General features: G+C 43.6%; 1 protein-coding gene across 1 annotated transcript in view; it reads right to left on the bottom strand.

Annotated features, from left to right (window-relative positions):
* The window catches only part of GRHL2 (grainyhead like transcription factor 2), a 151,864-nt gene that overhangs the window by 62,796 nt on the left and 63,225 nt on the right, over nucleotides 1-25,843 (bottom strand). The window contains exons 5-7 of the mRNA XM_040972735.1: nucleotides 23,731-23,786; nucleotides 20,330-20,486; nucleotides 14,790-14,901 (exon numbers count right to left, since the gene is read on the bottom strand). Of these exons, the coding sequence (XP_040828669.1) occupies nucleotides 14,790-14,901; nucleotides 20,330-20,486; nucleotides 23,731-23,786 (325 nt within the window). The remainder of the gene's footprint in view (nucleotides 1-14,789; nucleotides 14,902-20,329; nucleotides 20,487-23,730; nucleotides 23,787-25,843) is intronic.

Here is a 25,843-nt window from a genome sequence, read left to right as displayed (position 1 = left end):
AAATGGCTTCAATGCCTGGGTCTTGGCCACCCTTGTAGAAAACCCAGATACAGTTACAGCATTTGGCCTGGTGCAGCCCCGGCTGTTGCAATTATTTGGAGAGTCAATCAGCAGCAGAAAGATCTCTTCCCCTGTTACTCTACATTTCAAATAAATAAGTAAATTAGTAAGTAGATTTTAAAAATATGAAAATGTTCTTTGGAATTTTCCCTTTGAGTTAAACCTAATACTTTGTCTGCATCTAATTCAATCTTCCTGTATCAAGAGATTTTTCTTTTAAGAAGACAAATTTGAAAGAGACCGACACAGAGAAAGAGAGATGTCTCATCTCTTGCTTCACTCTTCAAATCCTTGCAATAGCCCTGTACTATACCAGAATGAAGCCGGTAATTTAAACCCTCACCCATGTCTGTCACATAGGTGGCAGGGGCCTCAGTACTTGCATCATCTGCCGCCACTTTCCCAGGCACATTAGCAGGGAGCTGGATTTCTAGTGGAGCAGCTGGAACTTAAACTGTGCCTAGATGGATTGCTGGCATTGCAGGAGAATGCTGGGCCCTCTTTACATAGACTAGTGTTACAGCTTATGGCTTTCAAATTGTGTTTGGTTATAAATAGAGTGAGAAAACCATTTTATATTACATCCCATTACTGCTGTCATACATGTTCATAGTTGATTCTATTTGGTTTCCTTTTTTAAGAATGCTGGCCCTGATCCACAAATAGGATTTCCCGTGTATAATAGGTCACATCTTGTATGTAGTCTTAAGCACATATGGACCTACCGAGCAGGACTTACAACCCCGAATGTAATCACCTTGAATGGCTTAAATTAAACTTTCCATGTGACTCAGGGAGGTTTAACTTTAGTTGTTTTGTCTATGAGCCACATAGAAAAACTGTGAATCACATAGAAGTATTTGGCTCTTTCTGAATGAATAGGTATACATGAACAGACCTTTTGTAAATGATTTCTACTTGCATGAACTACTTATAATTAATTTCCATTTTCCATTACACAATTCACTATTTGATACACTAACATTTGTGGATGCAGGTTTGGGGATAAGATGTCCTAGGCACATGGAATAAGAAGCTATTGTCCCATACTTAAATCAGGCACTGCAATGTGGGTTGCCAGCATCCCAAGTGGTGTCTCAACTGGCACCACAAACATCCACCCTAATATTAACATCTACTTTCTTTTAAAAACAAATATTTATTTTTATTGGAAAAGCAGATTTAAAGAGAGAAAAGACAAAGAGAAATATCTTCCATCTGGTGGTTCATTCCCCAAATGGCCACGATGACCAGAACTAAGCCAATTCGAAGCCAGGAGTCGGGAGCTTCTTCTGGGTCTCCCACATGGGTACAGATTCCAAAGATCTTGGGCTGTCCTCAACTGCTTTCTCAGGCCATAAGCAGGGAGTTGGATGGGAAGTGGAGCTTGTAGGCTGATGGCCAGCCAACTGAGCTACTGCACCACCCCCTAACCCCTACTGTCAACCTTCCCAGTTATCCCTGCCTACACAGTCACACCTACTAAAACAGAAGCACACAAGAAGGTAAATAGTCCTGTGTGAAGTTGCTGCAGCACCTGCAGTGCTTATTCCAAGAATGATTTTTATTTATATCAATGCTATTTAAATGACTCATGTTATTATTCCTGTTTGCTTCTGCCTACTTCCCATCAATTCTGACATGACCAGAGCATTTTGATGTTACTTTCAGCTTCAAAGTTTGAGCCTCTTATATACTTTTTTTCTTTGGGGAGATAAAGGTCCTCTTTCCAGAAGAGCACATCGTTGCTGCAGTTAGGGTTGATCCACAGCTGACCTGGGGATGGCAAGAATGACTCCAACGGAAGCAGGTGGCACCTTGGGAGGGCTCCAAGCCTTTCTGAGCTGCCTGTCCTAGCTGTGAGTTGAGCGATTTTAGTAGCCCCTTCCTGGGATTGTCCCACATGCTTAGCTACTTCAACCTTTGTCTTTTCCAAAGCAAACTCTCAGCAACTGATGCTCTAGGAAGCCATTCAGAGGTTTATTCAGATTTCCTTTCCTTTATTTTGGATCCTACAGCCTCCAAGAGGTTAATTTTGGAAAAACTATGTCGTGATAAGCTTTAGGTTTGTCAATGGCAAAGGAAAACAAAACCTTAATATGTCTGATTGTACATCTTGAAGTAGAGCAAAGACATTGATTTCTATTGAAAGACAAAGGAAAGAGAAACTTCTAGAAAATGCTGGACGATAACTACAAAGCCCAGCTTGTATTGTTCTCTTCCAGAAACATCTGAATCTCAGAAAATGATCAGCTTTGTCTCCAAGATTTCTGGTCCTGTCTGTTGGTCATTTTTAAATCAATGATGTAAATCAAAAACTTAAGGCTATCAGAGTATCTGAGCTTTTGTTCAGTTCCTCTATGAAGAAAATAATGAAGCCCTGAGCCCAAGTCATGAAGTCCAGCAGAAGTGAGAAGAAAGCTGGATGTGAACACCAAGAACTAAAGTCATGTCTTACCAATGAGGGAAAAATCTCACTGCATAGCAAATGTGGAAACAGATACAGAACAAAATACAGCATTTACAACGCCACTCATGGCAGGTCTCTGAAGTGGGTTTAGGTCTGTGATGTACTAATTTTAAAATCTCATTATCGAAGCCAGTATCTCCCTAACGGCACCTTCACTCTCTCATTGAGACTCTCTGAGAGATCTCCAAAAACCCACACCCCGCCTGCATCCTTGCACCATTCCTCTTGTACAACACTAAAGGCTTTACAGCTTCCGGAAGCCCAGCCATAAAGGGCTTATTAGACAAGGTTGCCCTGGAGTCAGTGTTGTGGGTTAAGCAGCAACTCACAATGCTGGCATCCCTTATGGGCACCAGTGTCTCGGCTGCTCTACTTCCAACCGAGCTCCCTGTGAATACACTTGGGAAAGCAGCAAAAAACGGCCCAAGTACTCGGGCCACTTCACTCCCCTGGGAAACCTGGATGCAGTTCCTGGTCTTGGCTTGGACCAGCATAGTCATTGCAGCCATCTAAGGCATGCACTAGTGCATGGAAGATCTTTCTTTCTTTCTCTGTAAATCTAACTTTCAAAAACAAGTTTTCTTAAAAAGCAAAAATATTGATTTTTAAAAATAGTGTACTTGGACCATGCAGACTTTCCTAGGAACTGTGAATAAAATTTTAATTATTTAGTTGAGGGACAGAAAGTAGGACAGAGAGAGGGAGGGGGAAATACAGCTATATCTAAAGAGTATCCACCTGCTAAATCGCTCACCCAGTGTCTGCAAGGAAGTCAGAAGCTGACTTCTGGATCCAAGTGCCCCATGTGAGTGGCAGGGCTGGCACTACCATCTTCCAGGGTCTGCATTAGCAGGAAGCTGAAGTCAGGGACCACAGCCTGGTATTGAACCCAGGCATTTGAGTATAGAACACAAGCATATTGAACAGTTTCATCTGTGCTAGGCCAAATGCCCACACATTTTAAACTTCCAAATCTAGCTAATTTTCTTTTGAAAAGTTTGCCGTATTTAAACTTTTCATTGGGCCCAACACAGTAGCCTAATGGCTAAATCCTCACATTGCATGCACTGGGATCCCATATGGACATCATTTTCTAACCCAGCTACCCTGCTTCCCACCCGGCTCCCTGCTTGTAGCCTGGGAAAGCAGTCAAGGATACCCCAAAACCTTGGGACTCTGCACCTGTGTGGGAGACCCGGAAGAGGCTCCTGGCTTCAGATCAACTCAGCTCTGGCCGTTGTGGCCACTTGGGGAGTGATTCATCAGATGGAAGATGTTCCTCTCTATCTCTACTCCTCTCTGCATAATTGCCTTTCCAATAAAAATAAATTTGTATAAAAAATCATTTTCTATTTGTTTATTGATGCACTACTAACTTTTAGCTGAGATAACAGTTCAGGGGCTGGAGCAGCGGCGTAACAGGCTAAGCCTCTACCTATGGAACAAACATTCTATATGGGTTCCAGTTCTAGTCTAGGTTGATCCACTTCTGACTCAGCTCCCTGCTAATGCCCTGGGAAAGCAGTGAAGGATGGCTCGGGGTCGGGGACTCCTGTGCCTACATGAGAGACCTAGAAGACAGTCTTGGCTCCCAGCTTCAGACCAGCCCAGCTTGGGCTGTTGTGACCACTGGGGAAGTAACACAGCAGCTGGAAAATCTGTCCCTGTCTCTTTCTCTCTCTCTCTCTATGTAACCCATTTTGTAAATCATTTTTTAAAAATTTTTTTACCTTTTTTCATAGTTTACTACAGTAAACATTATGTTTGTATGCCTACATCAAATCTTAGAGTCATCCCAAGTTTATCAAAAGTTGCACGATATACTGAAATAATATTTTAAATGTAAGAAATCAAAGTAGCCAAAGCACAAAAGCTAAAGTCCCCAACAAACAGGAGAGACTCCCACTTGGGCAGTTTCCAAGTTAACAAGACAAATTTCCTGCTAACCACAGCTCAAATGCACAAAGCACAGCAGTCAACCACTGTAAATGAATGGAGCACCTTGATGCCAGATTCTAGAGGGTGCTATATATAAAAGGCTAAAACAATTCTCTTTGCATTCAGAAAGCTCAGCATCTGGTGGCCAGAAATTTTGTATGCTAAGAAGATGAGGGCAACAGCCATGAGCTGCTCTGTAGGTATAAAGCAAAAGCCATTCCTATCTCCCCCAGGTGTGGACGCCAGTGAAGGTGTGGAGGTGAGCTGGCTTCCTATGGGGGGGCAGGGGCAGGGAGGACATGGCAGGGGACATTTGTTGGGGAGCCCTGAAAAAAGAAAAGTTGGAAGTCACTAAGAGAAACTGAGAGGAGAGAGAGAATAACCCATGAGTCGAGTACCCAGAATTCTTATTGACAGATCACGCTGGCCAAGGTCTGGAGCACAAAGTGTAGACTTTCTTTGAAGAACTATGAGGTGAAAGGCAAGAAGACCCCACTTAAGAGGGATTGGGTTGGGTCCGGTGCTATGGCCTAGCAGCTAAAGCCCTTGCCTTGAATGCACCGGGATCCCATATGGGCTTCAGTTCTAATCCCGGCGGCCCTGCTTCCCATCCAGCTCCCTGCTGGTGGCCTGGGAAAACAGGTCCAAAGCCTTAGGACCCTGTACCTGCGTGGGAGACACAGAGGAAATTCCTGGCTTCAGATAGGAACAGCACCAGCTGTTGCGCTCACTTGGGGAGTGAATCACCGGACGGAAGATCTATCTATTTCTCCTCTCTCTATATATACGACTTTGCAATAAAAATAAATAAATCTTAAAAAAAAAAAAAAAAAACCGGAGGGATTGGGTTGGGACTGGGGAAAGATCCCAGACTCAGAGCAGCTTGTGAATTCCAACTCTGACCTTGCCCTTTCCTAGTGTGGAAGCAGGGAGAATCCAAGGACCACCCTAACAACACACACGTTGAGAGAAAAATGACTCCAGCCACATTAGCCCCAGGAGAATGAGCTTCCAGAATTCACAGGAAGTTGAGAAAGCCATAAAAGAAAATCCACAGTATCTTAATTATCCTTGAAAATAATTATTTGAACAAATATTCAAGAACTCTTGCATCTTTTGATAATATTCCCAATCTTCCACATTTGTATCACATAAATGTTTCCCCAGCACAGTTGGAGATGAAAGAACTTTCCCTAACTATGGCTTTAGTACTTCTCTATAAAATAGAATGCATCTAAGATAACATGTGAGTGAGTAAGCAGAAAGCAAGAAGCTGGAAGCTGCAGTTATGCGCTGGGGTGCCCCAAGCCCATCCATGCCTTCCCCTCATGCCTGGTGGAGCCCTTAGTATCCACTCACAGCCTCACCTCTCACCAGCCACCGGAAGCTCTTAACCTTGGGGGCTCTTAAGAGATTTGAATTATCCTGGATTTCAATCCTATTTACTTTTGCTGTGTATTTAGAAATATAGACATAGCCTAGAAACATGACCAAAAAAATGAAGTCATATTTATTCGAGCTGCTATTAAAGAGAAAGGCTCAGTGCTTTCCACAGTACACAGCAAGGGTGGCCCTGTGTGATTCTGGGAGGGATGATGTTACAGTGACAGAGTGACAGATGATGGCACCAAGTGACAGAGCGGAAGAGCCTGGTAAAAGGAGGCAACTTGCCAGCTGCTTGTCTCTCAGGGCCTAGAAGTCACATGCCCAGGCTACATGACCTCCTAAGGGCCAAGTATCTCCATTCAGCACAGCATCTCCAACCTCCCCTCTTCTGTAACTGCACAGCTCCCAGAGCTGCACAACCTAGGCTGAGGTTTAAAAACTGCATGAACAGGTCTGGTGTGGTATCCTAGTAGCCAAAGTTCTCATCTTGCACACGCCATGATCCCATACGGATGCTGGTTCATGTCCCGGATGTTCTACTTCCCATCTCACTCCCTACCTGTGGCCTGGGAAAGCAGTAGAGCCTGATCCAAAGCCTTGGGACCTTCCACCCATGTGGGAGACCCAGAAGAAGCTCCTGGCTCTTGCTTTGGATCAGTTCAGCTTTGGACATTGAGGCCACCTGGGGAGTGAACTAGCTGATGGAACACTTTACGTCTTCCCTCAGTCTATCTGCCTTTCCATTAAAAATAATTAATAAATCTTTTTCTAAAAACTGCACAAAAACACATCCAGAGAACATGTGCAAAGCGAATGCAAAGACAAACACAATTTCTAGCAGAATGTGGATGAGGACTCCAAACTGAAAGTAACAAGTGGGCCTGGACGGACCAGCCACACTCAAAGATTCACAGTGGTCAACTAAGCAAACGGGGTTTCGCCCAAAAGAACTGGCGATTTCAATTCAAAAGAGAAGTTTTGATTTTGTTGGAACTTCAGTTTTCAAAGAAAGTTTTCCAGAAATATAAAACCCTCACCAACAGAGTACAATTTAAAATTGACCTAAAGAAATAGATTTTGTACTAGGGTATGGATGCAGATCCCATAATCACACACTAATAGCTGAAATTGTACCATAATTGCCTGATAATTAGCCTGGGAAACTGCAGGATTAATAGTAACAATATAACTAATATATCCAGACACAGTAAAGATTACCATGAACCAGAATTAAAGACAGAGGTTGAAACAAGTGCTGGGTTGGCTCCACATTAGCTATGCTGCTTTATCAGTAATTGTTTATACTGGGTGTCAGCAGGCAGCAATGATGCCTATGTGTGTGTACACCACAGTCCATGATACCCACTGGCAGAATACAAAACCTGCATTGAGCCTCATTTTGGAAAACCTGCTTATATAAAGTTGCAAAAGAAATCTAAGCTCTGCTCAATAGAAAAATTATACATTAACATGTTACAAACTTCTGGTCTGCATGCAGTAAAGCTACACAGTTGCTGCACATACTTTGCTTTTCCTTGGTTCCAAAGATAACAGATAGAAACACGTGCCTTCCCCTGTAAAGCAGTTTTGGAATAAGCTCCTGTTGGGGCTGACTTCCTGCCTAGTCCAGTTCATTTATTGATTTGTGATTCCTTTAGGTTTTCGTTTTGCAGGTGGCTAAACTGGGTAACTTCACCGTGCAAGTGAGTCCCAAGGAATGCTAACCCAACCCCATGTGTGGACGATACCGCAACATCAACACAGTCTGGACTAATCCCAGCACGTAGCCAGACTGCTCAGCCTACTTCCCCATCCAGCTAACAAAGCTGTGCTTTTCTTTCATGATTCTTTATCCTCCACAGTCAGCCAGATTACCAAGAAGCAAACGGTGCCACCCTTTCTCTCATTCTGGGGATACCATCGTAATTTCTGCTCTCAGTTCATGGCTGAGTACTCCAAAGCATCTCCCACTCATCCCCCATTGCATCCCATCCAGCATCAACCCAGAAATCTCACTGCAATGCTATCACATATGTCCAAGGGAGAAGAAACACTAAGGCTCATCAAGGAGCAGCTTTACTTGATCACAGCATTCCATGTGCCCATCGTGGCTGCACATTCTCCCCCATCTACCTTACCAGGATCCTGGGAGAATCCACATGCAAATGTAGCACATCAACTCCAGTGATGGCAATACCTGGGGACAACTTCTATTACCTGCCTCTTTCAAATCTCTGGTTTCCAAAATCTACTTTACTCAACAAGAGAAAAGAGAAAAACAAGGCATGCATGTTAAACCTCAATGGCAAAGTGCACATGTTTGAATATCTCTGGGACAAATGACAAAGCCAGACTTTTTGAAACCACTATAGCATGGGGACTGTGAAAGGCCAGAAATTGATTTCAGTTATTATTCTTGCCCCAGGCTTGATGCTATACCCTCTACACAAATGATGCGATGCATTTCCCCAGCATTCTACCCCAGTGCTTGAGGGGTGCCCCTGGGGACTTGAGTGACAGGAGACAATGAACCTGTGATTCTCAGAGCCCTCCAGGTGTGTGGGCTCCCCGACTCTTGCCCAGGCTCTGCCAGCCTCAGCTGGGGACACAGAGGTCCAGCCTGTGGGGCAGGAAAACAGCTGGACCCAGGATTCCTGTGAGGGCTTCCAACTAGTAAATCCCATCTATGCTTCATCCTATTGTCACTCAAAGATCTCCCTTTAAAAAAAAAAGTCTTGCCACAACTCACCGAGAACGTCTTTACCTTACCCCACATTGGATTAATCAACAAACCCTCTCATCGGTCAGGCTCCTCCCAGTCAGCCCCTTTGCCAAAAGTCACATCAGACTTCATAATTTGCCGCCTCACCTAGACATTTTGGTCGTAATTGCCATCTCTATGGGCTTGCAGCACCTTCCTTATCTTTTTGGCCTCATCTTCCCTTGTCACTCCACCAGACAGGTCTCAGAACATCTTCCCTGCAGAGCACTTCTCTCCACAATCAACCAGCACGTGATCTGGTACATTTCATCTCCACATTTCATCTCCCCACGTCTGGACTGGAGCTGCTTGGGAGCATGACTGTTTCATGGCACTTGAACTGCCAGGGTCGAACAGAAAGTTCTAGCACTCAGTAGATGTTCTGTGAAGGTTTGACGGATAGTGAAATAACTATGCCCTGGGGCCAGTGCTGTGTCACAGTGAGTTAAGTCACAGCTGCAGCACTGCCATCTGACGTGAGTGCTGGTTCCAGTCCTGGTTGCTCCGTTTCCAACCTAGCTCTCCTCTAATGCGCCTGAGCAGCAACAGAGGATGGCCCAACTATTTGGGCCCCTGAACCCACACAGCAGACCCAGATGGAGCTCCTGGCTTCAGCCTGACCCAGCACTGCCTATTGCTACCATCTGGGGAGTAAACCAGACAATAAAAAAAACTCAGATTTTGTCTTTCAAGCCAATAAATATGTCAAAATAAATGTCTTTCCTCAAACTTGTCCCACAAAAATGAGATTGTCTTCTGTAATATACATGAACAGAACAAAGTGGAGAGAAGCTTTCACACTCAGGGACGATCAAAATATAAATACAAGGTAAATGACTATTTTCCATTCTGGAGGCATGATTGACACATAGACATACTCCCTAACTGTAGAAGGCTCACTTGTTTATGACCTTGAATAATTGCTGTTGTTCAGGGAGCTCACAAGAAAGGACTTGTGAGACTTGGAGAATTTTGTGTGTGTGTTTTGAAAAGCAGCAGAACCCATCGGGCCTGGCTGGGTTTGTTTGTTTTGCTTATATCCACTCAGAGCTAGTTGTTGATGTTTCCTTCCCTACCCCTAAACCGTTTATGACCTAATGGACAAGAGCCCCAGATCCAAACTGACGTTGAGAAATGTCACAACTTGCCGCAGCCACACTCCCATAACAGACTGCAACGCAACCACCTTGCCTACACACTGAGGATGAGGGAGGCAGCAGGACCACGCAACGGCAGCTAATGCGGGCCCTCACCCTTTCACGTGTAAAGTATCCAATGTAGTTCAGGCTCTCCTGAGAAGGTGGGATGCAAAGGCGATGCACAGGATAAAGTGCATAGAGTAATCACAATGATAAAGCAGGCAAACGGCATGCTTGGGTTTCCATCCCGTCCACGCTGTTTGTCAGCTGTGCGACCTTGGGTGAAGCTTTTAGTTCTTTTTAACAACCAGTGGTTGTTTTGAGGAAGAAGGACAAAGTGTTGGGGTATAATATATACTTATAGACAGCCAAGGTAAAGGAGGTCACTCCTTCAATAGGCCGATACTCTGTAAACACAACAAGGGTTTTGGGTATACACTCCCTCATTGATCCACTCACAGGCTCCCTGTGAAGCTGCACATCAATTGTGTCACAGGCCACATGCTAAGCCATGGGACTATAATAGGGAATGAAACAAACAAGTCTTTTGGTCACTGGTATTCTTATAGCAAGGTTCAAAGCAGTAAGACACATAAGCAAATGAAGAAGTAAGGGGCCAGGTGCTGGTCAGCACTCTGATGAGGACAGAACTGGGACAGGGAACAAGTCATGGAAGAGTCACTACAAAGCGCAGAGGGGCTGCTGCAGGGACAGACTCCTTTGGGGGACCTTGGCTAAGGCCTCAGAGAACCCTGAGAGCAGAGACTCCAAGCACTTGAGCTGCAGCCCCCCTCCCTCCATCCCAGGTCTCAAGGACATCATTCTTTTCTGCTTGGACCCACAGACCAGTCTCCACCAGAGGGAGGGAGGAGGAGAGCAGCAGAGGTCCTATTCTCTGAAGCAACCAGCACGGCCAGCCCAAATGGATGCTCAGAGGAATGGCCATAACAGACAAGGGGCAGCCTCAAACAGCACCTGACCTGTTAGCCCAAGTGAAGTGGGTACTTGAAAGAAGCTAGGCATCACTACTACAGAACACAAGAGATGAGGAAAGTCCCAGATGACAAGATCACACAGGCTGTGGGATGCTAAGAAAAGGAAATACGCTGGGCCCAGCACGATAGCGTAATGGTTAAGGTCCTCGCCTAGAAAGTGCCAGGATCCCATATGGGTGCCGGTTCTAATCCCGACAGCTCCACTTCCCATCCAGCTCCCTGCTTGTGGCCTGGGAAAGCAGTCCAGGATGGCCCAAAGCCTTGGGACCCTGCACCCATGTGGGAGACCTGGAAAGAAGTTCCTGGCTCCTGGCTTTGGATCGGCATAGCACCGACCGTTCCGGCCACTTGTAGAGTGAATCATCGGATGGAAGATCTTCCTCTTCGTCTCTCCTCCTCTCTGTACAACTGCCCTTCCAATAAAATAAATAAATCTTAAAAAAAAGAAGAAGAAAAAGAAAAGAAAGTACACTAAGGGAGGTGGCAGCTCCACCTGCTTAGTGCTTTTGGAGGGCAAGACTAGTGCAGGATGGCTACTGCTTATCTTGGGTACCACTAAAAGTGAGATGAAAAAGCACACAACGCTCCCCCACTACATACACAAAACTGAGCTGCATGTCATAGCAGTTTGTACAACCAGGCCACAAACACCAAGAAGTATCAGAACGCTTGCTTTCACAAATCAGACCTCAATTTGGTTTCTAACTCCAGCTTCAAGTTCACTTCCTAAAGAGGTTCTGATGGACTCAACCAGAAAAGTGGCTTGTGGAGATTTGCAAATCGCAGACTTCTAAGTCCTGATTGTAAAAATGAAATCCGGGAAATAAGTTAACATTTTCCTTTTCTTTCTTTAGGGAGCCATTCAAAGGCACTCAACCCAACCTAGCAAATGCCATCTCCAGCCTGCCCAGATCCTCAGCCCATGAAAATCATCTGCAGCCAAAGGAGAGGCCTCCTGACAGTTCTCATCCCCGCACTTCAGGAGCACTCCACATGACGGTGCAACACACATAGGGGCATGTGCCCTGACAGCAATAGCTAACCTTTTTTTTTTTTTTAAGATTTATTTAGTTTTATTCGAAAGGCAGATTTATACAAAGAAGAGACAAAGATCTTCAATCTGCTGGTTCACTCCCCAACTGGCCACAATGGCTATAGTTGAGTCGATCCAAAGCCAGGAACCAGGAGATTCTTCTGGGTTTCCTACGCAGGTGCAGGGTCCCAAGGTTTTGGGCCAGGATCTACTGCTTTCCCAGGCTACAAGCAGGGAGCTGGGTGGGAAGTAGAGCAACTGAGACATGAACAGGTACCCATATGAGATCCTGGGGCAAGGAAGTTGAGGATTTAGCCACCAAACCACTGTGCTGGGCCACTGGCTAATCTTCATATGTAAATGATGCTTACAGTCCACCAGCAGAACAGATGGCTTGATTTCCCACAGCTGCTCGGCCACATGTAACAGAGGATTGAATTATTTCATGGTTTGGCTTATCTCCTTTATCTGCAGGAGCAATCTTTATGTTCAGGTTAGAGGTGATACATGTGTTTCTGTATATACATACACTCACTTAGAGGAACTGTATAACGGAGACTAGCATACCAAGAAGATACAGTGCAGTATGCATCTCTACTCCTGAATAAAAGAAGGACTCCCAATGAAGCTGAAATATATCTTGACAATAGGATGATAGATTTCTGTCATTGCTTATAATTACAAAGTCATAATACATTAAAAATAGTGTAGTGATAGACTGGTGACTGTTATTGAAGAACTGTGATACTATAATGATATAGTAGGAAACAGTGCAGGGGAAGGGCTAAAGGGAAGGTGGAAGGGGAAATCCTTCAGCTGACTGGAGTGTATCATAAAAAATAAAAATTAAAACTAAATGCATGAATAATTCAAAAAAGAAAACACATGTTCCATTTGGGGTTGGCTGAATACGTTGGTCTCCAATTGGAAGCATTTAGCCCAGCTAGCCGTGAAGATACTGAATAAAATCACAAAACTCAACATAAGCAATGTGGATATCTGCGTGTATACTTACATGTGGTGTGGAGGTTATACACAGAAGGCAAGTCTGAAAACAGGCAGGAAGGTGATAAAGAAGACAGATAAGATCTGAAGCCTCAGAGGAGAACCATGTACTGATATCAAGGTTGAATCAACAGGTATGCTGGTAAAAGGCTTTTAGGATCAGCCTTATTTGGACCCATTCCATACTTCTCTTTAATTGCTCCTCTCATTTTCTTGGGTAATAATTATAAGGCTAACTTTTCAAATAAAATGAAATCGTGCCTCTGCTTTATGCAGGCAAGTTGCAGGGCAGGTTAAGGCAAGTTTCCCAAACCCCTATCCTGGGCAGTCAGTCTTGGGCATACAGTGCAGCCAACTGGGTTAGGTTAGGGAGATGGTCCTTAGCCCATTTTCCACACTGAGCATTTGAAGGTAAGCAACTTAAAAGTAGGTCCTTGAGCCTCGGTTGGCCCCAGTATTCTTATTTATTAGATAACGTATGTATTTATGTGTATGTATGAGTGTGTATAAGACAAAGAGAAACAGGAAAAGTAAGGGGGAGGAAAGGGAGGAAGAGAATAGAGAAAGGAGAGCAGGGGAAAAGGAGAGACGGAGAGAAGAGAAGGCAAGAGAGATGGAAAGAGAAGGGATGGGGACGTGGCTTAACCATTTTGCAGAACAAACCAACAAGTCATTTCAACATGTTGAATGCTCAGTCTCCATCCATAATCTCATCAGTAACTGTTCTGCCATTTGATCAAGGGTTCCTAAACCAAGCGAGATGGAAGATCTGATAAAAGTTCCCTCCTCAATGTGTCAGAAACCAAAGCCACATTCTTGCATTGGCTCAGTAAACCCTTCAGACCCCCAACAACACAAAGCTTCCCTCCACTGTCACTCTCTAGGACTGCAGCTAGTGGCATGAAAACTGGGGCAAGGAAGGCTGCTGGCCTGTGAAAAGGCTTTCATCTTACAGACAAAACATAAATAAAAATGCTGAAATTACTTAGAAATACACTCATTCCAGTCCATTTTAAGACCCATTGCCTGGTTTGTTGTGTATTCCAGAGGCTGCTTCCTGCAACTGCACCATTCAGGGCCATTTTGCCCTCTTGCTTCACGTTCATTTTGGTCATTGGGAGGCACAGGCAGGATATGGGGAGGCAGGGAAATGCTCAAGAATTCTCTCTTCTTCCCTCTTGGCACCTGCAGTGTCTCTGGCATCAATTCTACCTCCCATTGGAGAACTGCTCCCTCTGTGGTCCCAGCTCCTGCTGGGTGGCTCCTCTAACACCCACCTGCTCCTCCTCCTCCCTTTGATGCTCAGTGCTTCAGGTAATAGCTGGGTTGCCTAACTGCGCCTCCAGCCTTTCCAACCTTGGCAACAAATCCCTTCCCTTGAATTACCTAGAATGAACTCTGCTTTGCCCACTGGACCCAAAGTGATGCCACTCTTCTCAAGAGAATGGAAATTGCATTTGGGAGTACACAGACTCCAGACCATAAGCCTGGCATATTCATTCCCTCTTCACTGGCAGGTAAGGTCTCTAACACTTCCTTTGCTTAACACCTAGTACTACTTGCATTAGGTGTGTTGGAATGCTAGGAATACTGGCTGGAAAGCTAAAAATGAGATGTCTCTATGCAGTCACGTGACCTTCGCCAAGTGCCTTAGCACCACATGACACTAACTCAAAAGTTCACCTGGTCTGCTGAGTGCCTGTTATGCTCAAGCAGGAAAAGCATCAAAATATGATTGAAGACACCAACAGTCACTGCAGATCTAAATGCACTTCTATGTCAGGTGACACAGTTGAGTATCTTGCAGCAGACAATTCCTTTTACTCTTGGCATAGCTTGCCTTTGCATGGGTGGTCAGATTTGTACCAAAGGTGTTAGCACAGGAAATGTGTAGACTCTAATCTGGCACATCAGAAGAGCTACATGCTGTGCTGGGACTCCCCTTGGCATTGTGACATGTCACTTGAACAAAGACCACGCAGAGAAGGCCAGGTGGACTCACCAATGTCGAGGACCCTCTGTTTGGCCGTGTGCTGCCGGGAGTGCCAGTACTTCCAGTATTTCAGCTGTTCGTCTCGATTCTTGTCTTCACTGAACACCACCATCACCACGCTCTGCAGAGGGGAGAATTGTGGGACTCAATCTGTGCTAATTGCCTCCAGGACCTAGTCTGCCTGTAGTTCTGCAAACTCTTACCCCCCAAATGTGTCCCCGTGATTTTGCTTTTCTTGCTGAAGAGCAACCCAGTTGAGCTCATGGTTAGGGTTTGTTCATTAGCAAAGAGAACTACATGCTTAGGGGCAGATGTTTGGTCTGCAACTAACATACTGCTCGGAATATCTCGTATTGAGATGCCTGGGCTTGCATCCCGAATCTACTTCCAACTCTAACTTCCTGCTAATGTACACCCTGGGAGGCATCAAGTGATGGCTCTAATACTTGGGTCCCTTATACTCACATAGGAGATCTGGGTTTAGTTCAAAGCTCCTGCCCTGACCATGTTCCAGCTATTTCAGGCATTTGGGTAGTGAACTAGACAGATGTCTGTCTCAATCTCTTCTATCTTTCAAATAATTAAAAAAAAAATGATTGGCAAATGAGATCTCTCTCTCACACACACACAACTATAGGTTTTGCTAGTAAACAAATATCCAGATTAACCAGTTACAAAATTCAACTTTCTGTGAAGTCACTAGAAATACTCAAAAATTACTTTTTTTTGGTATTACATTGAAAATAAGTACATTCTGGAAATTTTATTAATGGCACCAAGTTCTCTAAGGACATAAAGAAACAAATATCCATTTTTGGCTTTATGACATGTGTTGGAGTGGAAAACTAGAGGCCATATCACAAATATTAAGGACCTGGCTGTTGCTGAATGCATTTCACACTGATAAACATAGACCTAAACTAAAATTGCCAAAGCATAATGTAATGTAGGGGCAGGTTCATAACCTAGAAGTTAATACATCAGTTACAGCCTACGTCAGAATACCTTGGTTGGATGCTGGGCTTTGGCTGCTGACTCCAGCTTCCTGCTAAGCAGAGGTGAGAATTCAAGTACTGGGGTCTCTGCCAGTCACGTGGCAAACCTGGGATTGAGTTTCTGACTCCAAGCTTGGACCCAGCCCATCCCTGTCTGTTGCAGGCATTTGGGAAGCAGACCCAGAATGATCTATCTCTCCACCCCACCTCTCCTTTGCTCTTTCTCTTCCTCTCAAATAAATAAGCGTGAATGTGTTGCAAGAATGATATTGAGAAACTATATTGAAACTTATTGAAACTATATTGAGAAACTTATTGAAATAGGAATCCAAAACTCCCTTCAGTTCTAACTTACAAATAGCCTTATTATTAAACATATATTAGTTTACTACTACTTATAAAATAAACAGTATTATAAACAAAGTTTCTTAATTACAGCATCAGATACACTCTTCCTTTTACTCCATATCCAAAATTCTTAGACTTCACGTCTTTTCCAGAAGCATATTTAATTAATTTTCATTCCTTAAGATCTTCTTTATAGCAGTTCATAAATGTTTAGTCAATCTACCAGATTATTTAAAATGTTTCAGCTGATGGCAAGATCTTCCCACAAACTTTGAACTCAGTTGGGCTGGAAACAGTAACGGCTGTTTATCAAGGTAGTCCTAGTGCCTGACAAATACTAGTAAAACAAGGTAACCTGTTCTGAAAAAAACAACACTGAAGTTCGGATACAAGTTTGACACAGTGGTTCAGACAGCACTCAGGACACCTGCATCCCCAAAGAGTTTGTCTCAAGGCCCTGTAATGCCACTTCTGATACAGCTTCCCACTGATGTGGGTCATGGTTCAGATTTCTGAGTACCTGCCACACACGAGGGAGACTGGAATTGAATTCCAGCCAGGCTCAAGCCCTGGCTGTTGCAGAAATTTGAAAAAGGAAGTAGTGCATAGATCTCTTTTGTTTCTGTATTTCAAATAAAATGAAAATCAAGAAAAATTTTATTAAGCAGTCCTGTGGCAGAGCACGTTAAACCACCAATCAGTATTCCCATTCCCCAAATTGGAGTGTTTTTTCAAGTCGTGGTTACTCCTGACCTAATTCCCTGCTAATGCACCTAAGAAGGAAGCTAAGATGATGGCTCAAGTACTTAAGTCTCTGCAACCCACAAGGTAAATCCAGATGGAGTTCCTGGCTCTTGCCTTTGGCCTGATCTAGCCCAAAAATTGCAAACATATGGGGAGGGAGCCAGCAGTTAGAAGACTTATCTGTCTTTCATATTCACTCTGCCTTTCATATTCATTAATTCATCGATAATTTATTTTTAAGATAATTTTGGTGCAAGCTCTGAACCCCCGACAAATATTTTTCACAAGACACTAGCTTTTCCATTAAAAATAACTAATTTTGGAATGCCCTCTTGTATGCATAGTTTATAAAACTTTATCAAACATTCATTTATTTTTTCTTGGGAGATCTACAGAAAGAACAAGAGACAGTGAGAAAGAATCTTTTGTCTGCTGCTTCACTTCCCAAATGGCGACAACAGCGGAAGCTGAACCAATCAATCTGAAGCAGGAGCCAGGAGCTTCTTCTGGGTCTCCCATAGAACTTGAGCTATCCTCAGTTGCTTTCCCAGGCCATAAGCAGGGAGCTTGATGGGAAGTAGAGCAGTTGAGACCTGAACCAGCACCCATTTGGGGTGCCAGTGCCACAGGTGGATAATTAGCTTGCTGCACCAACACCTGGTCCTGCATTGCAAAACTTTTAACACCACAACAAATTTGGTTCTAGATTCTTAATCCAGTGATGGTTATCCACTCAAAATCTGGCTCATTCCTAATATTTGTGCAAGCATTTTTACAAAGAAAACAATGTTAGTGAGGAAAGCCTGGTTGAGAAACCTGTAATGCACTGTTGAAATTTTCAAGCAGCCAAAACATGACCAGAACATGGGAATATGTGAGTGGCAAGAAAAGGTGCAATTGAGTCCAGCTCAGTAGCCTAGTGACTAAAGTACTTGCCTTGCCTTGCCTTGCCTTGCACACTCCGGGATCCCATATGGGCGCCGGTTCTAATCCAGCTCCCTGCTTGTGACCTGGGAAAAACATTCAAGGATGGCCTTAAAGCCTTGGGACCCTGCACCCACATGTGAAACCCAGAAGAGCTCCTGGCTTTGGATCAGCTCAGCCTGGCCATTGTTGCCACTTGGAGAATGAATCATCGGACAGAAGATCTTTCTGTCTCTCCTCTTCTTTGTATATGTAACTTTCCAATAAAAATAAAAATAAATCTTTTAAAAAACAAACAAAGAGAAACAGAAGGTGCCATTCACCACCATGGCAGGATCCTGGGCCCAGCCACCCCGCCCTGCTCCAAGCCCTTTTGGGTGCAAAAAACTTTAGAATCCATGCATAGTTTTCTCCTTATAATGTACATCTTCCTTAAGCTTTTTGCAAACCCCTTGTATATATACATATTTACTGTGTGGCTCATTGGTGTTGTGTCTCAAAATAAAATAACACTGAAACTTTTTAAGAATGGCATATTTTTGGTACAGAACTATATTTCTTCATCACTCAAGTCTGAAATGATCATCATCAATACAGGCTTTGACTGAAAGTTAAACTCCATCTTCAGAAATCAGATTTGAGAGGATGCAAGTGCACCTGTCCGTCTTGAAGGTCCTAGAGAGTCAAGTAGTAAGAAATGTGCACTGAGAGGCCCCTACTTCCTTCATCAGAATGTTAGATTGAAGCTGCAAAGACTATGCGGGCGTGGAGGGGTGTCAATTATTTTAGTGTTGTGTAAAGGAATCAAATTAATGTTTTAAGTTATTTCCTACCATTCCTACACAGTGAAACTTTTGGAAAAGTTTCTGCACTCTGAATAGCCACCATCTGCTTAGGATCATGGCAACGGTGTTTAGAAGTTCAGCTTGTGCTTGGTAGTGACAAGATTTCCTTAACAAGCTAATTTGTAGAGTGGCTGTGTCATGACACAGCAGGCTGAGCTGCTGCTTGGGATTCTCACGTCCTGTATCAGAGTGCTGGTTCAAGCTTCAGCACCCTCCACTTCTGAAAAGAGCTTTCTGTTGATGTGCCTGGGAAGGTATTGGGTTGATGGGTCAAGTGCCTGGTCGTGCTTGGATCCCTGTAACAGGATGGATTTCCACATTCATGGCTTTGGCCTGTTCCAATCCATGCTATTATAGTCATTTGGGAAGTGAACCATCAAATGGAAGATAGTCTTTGTCCCTCTCTTTTCCTGTCCCCTTTCAAATAACTAGATTTTTTTCTTAAAAGCAAATGAACCCCGGCAAAGTAGCCTAGTGGCTAAATCCTCATCTTGCATGTGCTGGGAGCCCATATGGGCACCGGTTCTGATCCTAGCAGCACCACTTCCCATCCAGCTCCCTGTCTGTGGCCTGGGAAAGCAGGACAGCCCAAGGATTTGGGACCCTACACCCACAGGAGAGACCCGGAGGAAGCTCTTGCCTCCTGGTATTGAATCAGCTCACTCTAATCACTTAGAGAGTGACTCAGCGAATGGAAGATCTTACTTTGACTCTCCTCCTCTCTGTGTATCTGACTTTACAATAAAAAAAAAAATGGACATAGGGTTTTCTTAACAGACACCCACATATGTAGCAGGGTACCGCAAAAATTGTACTGAGTCCCTCCAACAGTAGACCCTAAGCTAACATTTCTCAGCCTTCCAGCCCCCTATACTGTTTAACACAGCATACTTTAGCAGGGATGAAAACCCCTCAGATGTTTATAACATCATTTACATGCTGTATAAAAATATTGACTTAAAAATTAGCCTACTATAGATTTCTTGAATATTGGGTACCATATGTAATTGCTTTGATAGGACCAAAGTCCTTCAGAGCTGTGCTATAATTCTCCTTTTCAATGAAGAATGGATTAGCAGTTCCCTCCCTTCTTGGCAGAAAGGAAGCTTGCCAGCAGCTGGCAGGCTTCCAGAGCAGTGAGTGAAGGCTCCACTTTCACTTCCCACAGACAGGGTTAAGGCTCTTGGATCTGCAGATTCCTCCTACTTTACTCCTGACGAGCACCACACCTCACCCCCCGAATCCAGACTGAGTTCTGAGCTGCAGAGAGATTTTTAAAAATGTGGCCAACTTCCTGGGGAGTCAGGATGCAAGACTGGTTGGTCACCTTAACAGAACACAGCACAGCTCCAACTCACCCAAATATATTCTGAATTACATCAAGTTACTTGAAACACCAAGGTGAACTGATGGAAAACAATGATGAGGTAGCACATAGGCAGGGAACGAAGCAAGGAAAATTCCTTGGATTCAGTCAGGAGGCATGTTCCAACCACAGGCCTACCCTGGGGTTTATTGGTTACTGATTAAAATGATAAACTACAAGCCAATACATTCTCTTGCTTTCACTCTCTGACACTGGTACTAGAATTATTTATTTTGGAATTCCACCCCTCAGCCCCGCCATTCCCCAAAGCTGCAAGGCTTGCACTCCATTAGCAATCCCTTCCACTTTAAGAAACGAAGGTCCTACCCTGACTTTGCTGATGGGATGCCGGAAGCATTTGTTGTCTCCAGTCTCACTGAGTGTGATGGCGTAGAACTGTCCTTTGTTGAGGTAGGTCATGGGGCCCTCCCCCTGCTTCTGGCGGAGAGATTTGGTAGCTTCCAAAGTGTACTGAAACGTGCCACTGCAAGCAGAAAACAAACACCGATCAGATTTGTACCTGGGACACTGCTGCCCTCCCTCCCAGCTTACTGCCCATAGAATTCTGTATGAATATTAACCAGTATTTACTCGATTTAAGAGACAAAATACAGCATATGACAAGATGAGACTAGGCCAAAGGTTACGGCCATACAACACACACAGCATTTCTCAGGAGTGGCCCATAACATAAACCATCTGGTTTAAAAGGAAAAAGGCCATGATGTGGTGACAGTCATACCAGAAAAATATCACTAGACCTTAGCTGCTAGCCACCCCATGCCTGGAGCTCAAAAATTAGTGGAATTAACTACTCAGCTTTATTCCAACAAGTCAAATGCATAAATATTTTTTGTTCAACTGATGTATGGACCTAACTTTTTTTAATGGGGGGGAAATCAAATGAAGATAGTAACTTGCTTCCATACCCATTCTATCCCAGAATAGAAAACATGTGTGTCTGTGATTTATCCACCCTTTAAATAAAACTTACAAAACCAAGAACAACACATGTCAAAGTGTAAAAACTGAAAACTTTGAGAATTCCGTGTTCTAAAAGGACATGTTTGTTGTCTCTGGCTTCTTGTTTGTAAACCTGCAGATTCACAACAGATTGCATTAAATCAAGAGTTTCCAAATGCCAGCCCACAGGCCGTGTGTAGCTCTCCGCCTGTTATTGTCAATGAAGATTTATTGGATCGCAGCTGTGTTCATTTGTGTACTTGCCATCTATTGGCTGCTTTCACACTACAGCAGTAATACTGACAAGAGTGACAGGCACGGGAGCCTTTCCAATGCATACCTCTGCTCTCGCTTAGCATGTTTAACACACACTGTCACTTACAGAGACACCAATTCTTCCCAATGCCACAATCACGTTTGTCTTATGTTTGTTCAGAAACACATATGTCTGCTACACTGCTAGATGACACACAGTAAGAAATACAACAATAAACCCCGCACATTTTCTGAATCATTAGAACCATTGCACTGGGTCTATGCTTTTTTCCAAGCTGTTTCATTTCCTAATCTTTTGGAAGGCTAAGGACAAAAATGGTGAGGACAAAAGAAGGCTTAGGAGTCTACTTACAGCATCATAAGGGACTCCTGCTTTCTATGTTAAATATTGCTATGATGGTTCATCTATCTAACTAGTATTATGAGAAAAAAAAATTTGAGGGACAAAATGACATTCCTCTGATACGAGGATAATCTCAGACTGATGTCAATCAACTAAGCAGATCATAAAACAATTGCCTTAGAACAATGTGAGACAATAAATCATTCAAGATAGAACCAATTTCCTTGTCATTTTGCCTGAAACAAACTACTTTAATACGGCTGCCATTGAATTACAGCATTTTAGATCAGGACAGGACATTAGGAATCAGCTGGACCAGTTACCTGTACATTCTCAAGAGTAGAGACTCCACCAACTGCTTAAAAAAAAACCTCCTAAGAACAACTGTGAAACTTGCTTGCAGGAAAAGGCACATAAGAACAGAAACAACCCTTAATAAAACTTCAGGATTTGGGCCTGGCGTGATAGCCTAGTGGCTAGTCCTCGCCTTGCATGTACCAGGAATCACTATGGGTGCCAGTTTGTGTGCCAGTTGCTGTACTTTCTATCCTGTTTTCTGTCTGTGGCCTGGGAAAGCAGTAAAGGATGGCATCCACATGGGAGACCTGGAGGAAGCTGCTGGCTCCTTTCTTTAGATTGGCTCAGCTCCGATCATTGTGACCACTTGGGGAATGAGTCAACAGACAGAAGATCTTTCTGTCTCTCCTTCTCTCTATATATCTACCGTTCCAATATAAATAAATTAATCTTTAAAAAAAATACAACTGTGCACTCCCTCCCAGGAAAAGGCACATAACAACAGATATGACTCCTAATAAAATTCAGGATTTATATCATATAAGGCAGTCTACAGTACAGGATCAGAACCCAGGATTTGCCCATCTTCCTCATCTCACAGTTGTGGGGGAGTCAGAGCCAACCCACTCCAGGAAGTACAGCAACCCCAGCAAGAACAGTCAGGGCTGTGAGTAGTAAAATGTTCATCTGGCAGCTGAGGACAGGCCACTCTGGAGGTGCAGCATGAAAATCCCAAATGCACCTGCTTGGAAAGCCATGCCCACCACATCCCCTAGCATATCATATTCTTATTAGGATGATCAGGACATGGTAACTGGGAGCAAAATCCTGCAGCAACAAGAGGACTTCAGGTGAAGCCAGAGAAAATGGAAGAGTCACATATGTGTAAGCAACATGGTACCAATAATAAAAAAAAGAGGGATCAGAGCTTAGAGGGCCCTAAGCACCTTTGTAAGGAACTGGTATTTCATTCTGTCTCAAATAGTGAAATCCTGGCAGTCCTTATAAATGGGAAACTCATTGCTTGCTATTGTTTTTTTCTAGACATGACCACAGCTAGTGTCGTAACGATACTACCCAAAACATATTTAATCTCCTTTTCCCTACAAAATGTGTTAGCAACCCTTCAAGATCCAGTTCAGATGCTTCTGGATAACAGGATGTTTTTATCCCTGCTCCATACCACCCACGCTTTCAGGCTCACTCAGCTGCTTAGAATTAGAGTCATCACTTAGGAAACATAATATAATTAGCCTATCATCACACATGTCTCCCCTCAAAATTTAGAGATTCTTGTCAGAAGAGTTCATATCTTATCTTCAATCTTAGCACATTGCTGGTACAGGAGAAGCCCCGGAGAGCTGGTAGCTAAGTGCAAAGTAGAATGGAAGGGAAAGACAGGACTGGAAGGGAGATAATTCGTATTTCAACATGTCAGGAGAAAGTTGATAAGAGTAGGTCGGAAGTGACATGACAGAAGGCAGGCAGACCCTCCCATCTCTAGCTGGGTTCCCTCATGAGCCACACCAAGAAGTGGGAGATCAAATACAAAGCAGGGGGAGATGGAGGGAAAAGACAAAGGCTTGCACTTCACATGTGTTTGGTTGGAGGCACAGGAGACTGAGTTTTGGGAAAGCCCCTAGAAGTGTCTAGTCAAAGGAATGAAGAAAAAGCACTGGCTCCCAAAACGTGGCTTAGGCCAGAAATAATGCTACAGGTGTCATTTGTATGCAAACAAGAGTCAAATGCCAATGGAACCAAATCATTCTATTGAAGTATACTAGGAAGAAAACGTCCAGCAACACAACCTGGAGGTCCACTGCAAAGGTGTTATCTCCTGGTAACATACCTTGAAGTCTGGTCATACATGTACTCCTCAGCCCCAACTGAAGCGCTCCGAAATTTCTGCAAAATTTAAAAAGTCAAAGTTGAAACACAAAAGTGAATAATCAGGCCCAAAATTGTTATGTGTTTCCCAGCCATTTAATTCTGTCATTAGAAAGGAAAATTTTATGGTATGAAGTGTTCCACCCCAGTAAAGGGTTACCATTTCCTTACAAAACTCACAGACCACCTCCACACTGAAAACCACACTCAACAGAAAATGCCTTGGTGCTTTGCATTTTACACTCACATATTCACAATATTCTTTTCATTTTCCGTATCTCCAATGCTTACCCAAAATGTCCCAAGGATTAAGTTCTAGCTCCTTTTCCTGTCCTCCATGTGAAATGAGGTAACTGTCATATATCTCCTCAACGGTGTATTTACAGTGAACAGAAGGACCCAATGGGTTATCAAATGTCAAGAATGGTCTCTAGTGTATACTGCACACTCACCATAAAGTTCATGGAGAATGGAATTAAAAGATAAGCTTATGTTGACACAAAACATGCTGTTTTTTTCTTTTTCTGTTTGTTTAAAAGATTTTTTTTTAAGATTTATTTTTATTATTTTTTTATTCGAAAGGCGGATATACAGAGAGGAGAGACAGAGAGGAAGATCTTCCATCCGATGATTCACTCCCTAAGTGAGCGCAATGGCCGATGCTATGCCAATCCGAAGCCAGGAGCCTCTTCCAGGTCTCCCACGTGGGCAGGTCCCAAAGCTTTGGGCCGTCCTCAACTGCCTTCCCGGGCCACAGGCGGGGAGCTGGAAGGGAAGCGGGGCTGCCCATATGGGATCCCAGGCGTGCAAGGTGAGGACCTTAACCACTTGCGCCACCACGCCGGGCCCAAAAGATTTTTTTTTTAATTGGAAAGTCACAGAGAGGAGAGACAGAGAGGAAGATCTTCCACTTTGCAAGTGAGCACAACGGCTCGAGTTGAGACAATCCGAAGCTGGGAGCCATGAACTCTTTCAGGTCTTCCATGCGGGTACAGTGTCCCAGGGCCTTGGGCCATATTCGACTGCTTTCCCAGGCCACAAGCAGGGAGCTGGACGGGAAGCAGGGCTGCGGGGATTAGAACCAGCAACCATATGGGATCCTGGCACGTGCAAGGCGAGGACTTCAACCACTACACTATCGTGCCAGGCCCACCATGCTATTTTTATACAGTATTTTCCATGACACCTAAAAGGCCCCTCATAAATGTGCCGCAAATACTAATAAGGAACAATAAGTTTGACCATATTGAACACCTTTGCCAATCTACTTATTATAGCATTCTAAAACTAATTTTTTGGAGGCAAGTCCAAGTTTAATAACAGGTACACCAAGAAGCTTGAGTGCATTTGTTATAACAGTGCAAATAGGATATACTTGGCACATTTTACAGCCTTTTCAAAAACAGATCACTTAAAGGCTTCTAGGTGGTTTTAAGAAACAACATTCTTGTCTCTCATTGCTATATCAGAAACTTCCATTATTTGATCAGCATCTCAAGGGTTTTCTTCCTAAGGAAAGAGTTTCTCAATTATTAGCTAACATTTCTTTGCAGTCCCTGACCACCATGTCCAGAACTTAACATACTCTTATCATATAATCTCTATGTACCAGTTTATGATCCTTCTTGTTATCCAGGCTAACTCCTTGAATTCAAGAAGTTCAACCCAAATGACTCCCATAAACACTGCACAAATATTTGTTGACAGAGTGAGTCATCTACACAGAGACTCAGTGGCACAGATTTGTGTTTCTTCAGTAATCAACCAGCAAAGCAATCACTGGATATTCTCTGCACCTTTGCCATCTACATGGTGCCAAAAAAAAGTTCAAAAATGATACAAGACACTGTTCTGTTCTCAGAGACATTTTTAAGAAGTTGGGAGGATAAGGTAAATTCACATGAAAGACAAAATAAACTAAAATAGAATAAATAACTATTATAAAAGTTTATGGTGAATCATGCTTTCATCGAGTCCTGATGAGAAAAACAGAACACAAAAGACCTTCCCAGGAAAAGAAGATCTACACACATGTAGGGAAGCTGAGAGTATGAATGCTCCTCTACTCCTTGGAA

The sequence above is a fragment of the Ochotona curzoniae genome, unplaced genomic scaffold (assembly GCF_017591425.1).
Source record: "Ochotona curzoniae isolate NIBS_2020 unplaced genomic scaffold, NIBS_Ocur_1.0 contig_2318, whole genome shotgun sequence".
NCBI lineage: Eukaryota > Metazoa > Chordata > Mammalia > Lagomorpha > Ochotonidae > Ochotona > Ochotona curzoniae.
This window is presented reverse-complemented; position numbering and strand designations above follow the sequence as displayed.